General features: G+C 58.2%; 1 protein-coding gene across 1 annotated transcript in view; it reads right to left on the bottom strand.

Annotated features, from left to right (window-relative positions):
- Nucleotides 1-262: 262 nt before the first annotated feature.
- CCDC149 (coiled-coil domain containing 149) overlaps nt 263-1994 on the bottom strand; it is a 66033-nt gene continuing 64301 nt past the window's right edge. Inside the window, exon 12 of the mRNA XM_015568682.1 lies at nt 263-840. Coding sequence (XP_015424168.1) covers nt 446-840 — 395 coding nt within the window. The 3' untranslated portion in view covers nt 263-445. The remainder of the gene's footprint in view (nt 841-1994) is intronic.

Below are 1994 nucleotides of genomic sequence, written 5' to 3'. Positions count from 1 at the left end.
GCCATGTCTCTCTCACATTGATGTCTCTCTCTCTCTCTGCCCCTCCCCCCTCTGAAATCAAAATAAATAACAGGAATACCCTCACCTGTTACAGGTTCAGAGGGAAAGGCTGGACCAGGTTCTGAATTTTAGTATGCATCAGAATCACCTGGAAGGCTAGTCAAACCACAATGCTGGGCTCCATTCCCATATGGCGGCCAGGACTCCGGCCCCGCCCGGTTCACAGCGGCGCATCCCCCGGCAGAGAGAGATGACACCGAGAAGCGTGGGGACCCGCATTTAATGAATCACACTGTGCGGGCGTCATCAGGACAGCCTCAGTCTGCGACAGGAGCCGCATCTGGAGGTGTTGAGGGGAAAGCGGCTTCGCAGAGCTGTGCGGACGGCGAACCCTTTTCTGTCCTCGGTGCCTCCCGGGTGTCCTCACGCCACGTCCCGCTCCCCTTCATGTTTTCACGGTGCTCCCTGGGCCTCCGCCCTCCTGGCCATCTTCCCGGGCGGGTGAAGCTTCGGCTGCTGCACGGCTGCATGCGGAGGGGTCCTGGCATGACCTGGGCGGCCCCGCCTCGTCCCTCAGTCCCTCCACGGGCCTCTCCCCGCTGACCCCCGCCGGTTCTGCAGCTGCCTGCTCCCCTGTCAGTTTCATGGTCTCCCTTCCAGGCCTGTTTACTTCTTCCTCCACCGAAGGTAACGAGGGTAATGAAGGATGAAAGTGCTTGCGTCGGTGCCCCTGGCTCTCATCTGCCGGGGAGCTGACAGCCGGCCTCCCGGCATCCTCCGGCGCTGTCAGCACCTCTGCGGCCGCACAGCTTTCATCTCGGTCTTGCGTCTGAACCTCCCCTGGAACAGACCGAGGACAGCGTCAAACCTCTGGCTGGAAGGCAGCCCTCACTCCCCACCTCTCCCACCCCCGCCCACTGGCACGGGGCCTCTGAGACACACAGTGCTCCTGGCCCCTTACCCCTTCGCTGGAGCACAAGCTCAGAGAGAAAGCAGCAGGCCCTTTGGTGATGACCGTGCCATTGAGGGAGGGAGAGGGAGCACGAGGGCCATTGCTAATCCATCCTGCTCGGGCCCTCCCTACCTCCCGCTTCCCTCTCTAGCCCTGGTTCCTCATGCCCCTTCAATATTTAACTGAGGACAAAGATTCTGTGCTCTTTAGAAGTGAAAAGGGATTCTGCCTGCCTCGGGGTGGGACACAGAAGTGCAGTTTGGGAGGGATTTCACGTCCCCCACCCTCCCCATTCTCCATCAGCCCTGCAGTCCTTGATGTAGACACCTAAGTTTCCTCAATTTCAAATAAGATGACTATATGCAAAAGCAGCTCCAAGCTCCCTCTGTCCCCAGCTAAACCCCTTCTTTATACAACAGAAATTCTCCAGCTGCAATGGGTGGAGGCAGGAGAGAGGTGGGCCCTGAGAGCAGGCATCAGGCTCCCATTTTCCTACTCACTGGCTTTGTGACCGGAGGACCTGTCTGGTCTCTTCTCCCAGATACAAAATGAGGGCAGGACTCTCTGAGGTCCCTTCCCCACCTAAGAAGCAAAGGTGGCGCTGCATGATTGGGAAGCACCCTGGGAGCGAGCCCTGGGGACATGCAGTGATGAAATGTATGGAAGAGGCTCAGCTGCTGGGTGGGTGTGGTGCCTCCAGGGGCAAGGGGCCTGGGAGCACTTCCTGGTCCCCTCAATGGAACCGGAGCAGAATCCCACTGCCCCCAGGCCTGAAATATATGCAGGTGTGCTTTAGGCCGGAACTCTGGAGAACCGAGGGTGAACTGTGGAAGGGTCGGAAGGAAGTAGACCTGTCTGAGCATGCATTTTCCTGTTAAAACTGTCCGCTGGCGTCTTGGGGCTTTTAGGAGACATTTTGGTTCCTTTCACATAGGTTCTTCCCAGGGTTCTTCCTTGTCTGCCTCTGCTCCACCCTGCAGACTCATTTCCCACGGTTCCCTCACCTATAGTGTCCTTCTGTCCGTTTCAGTCTGCCTGCACC

Source organism: Myotis davidii, unplaced genomic scaffold (assembly GCF_000327345.1).
Source record: "Myotis davidii unplaced genomic scaffold, ASM32734v1 scaffold743, whole genome shotgun sequence".
NCBI lineage: Eukaryota > Metazoa > Chordata > Mammalia > Chiroptera > Vespertilionidae > Myotis > Myotis davidii.
The sequence above is the reverse complement of the archived record's forward strand: the minus strand, read 5'-3'. Positions and strand labels throughout refer to the sequence as shown.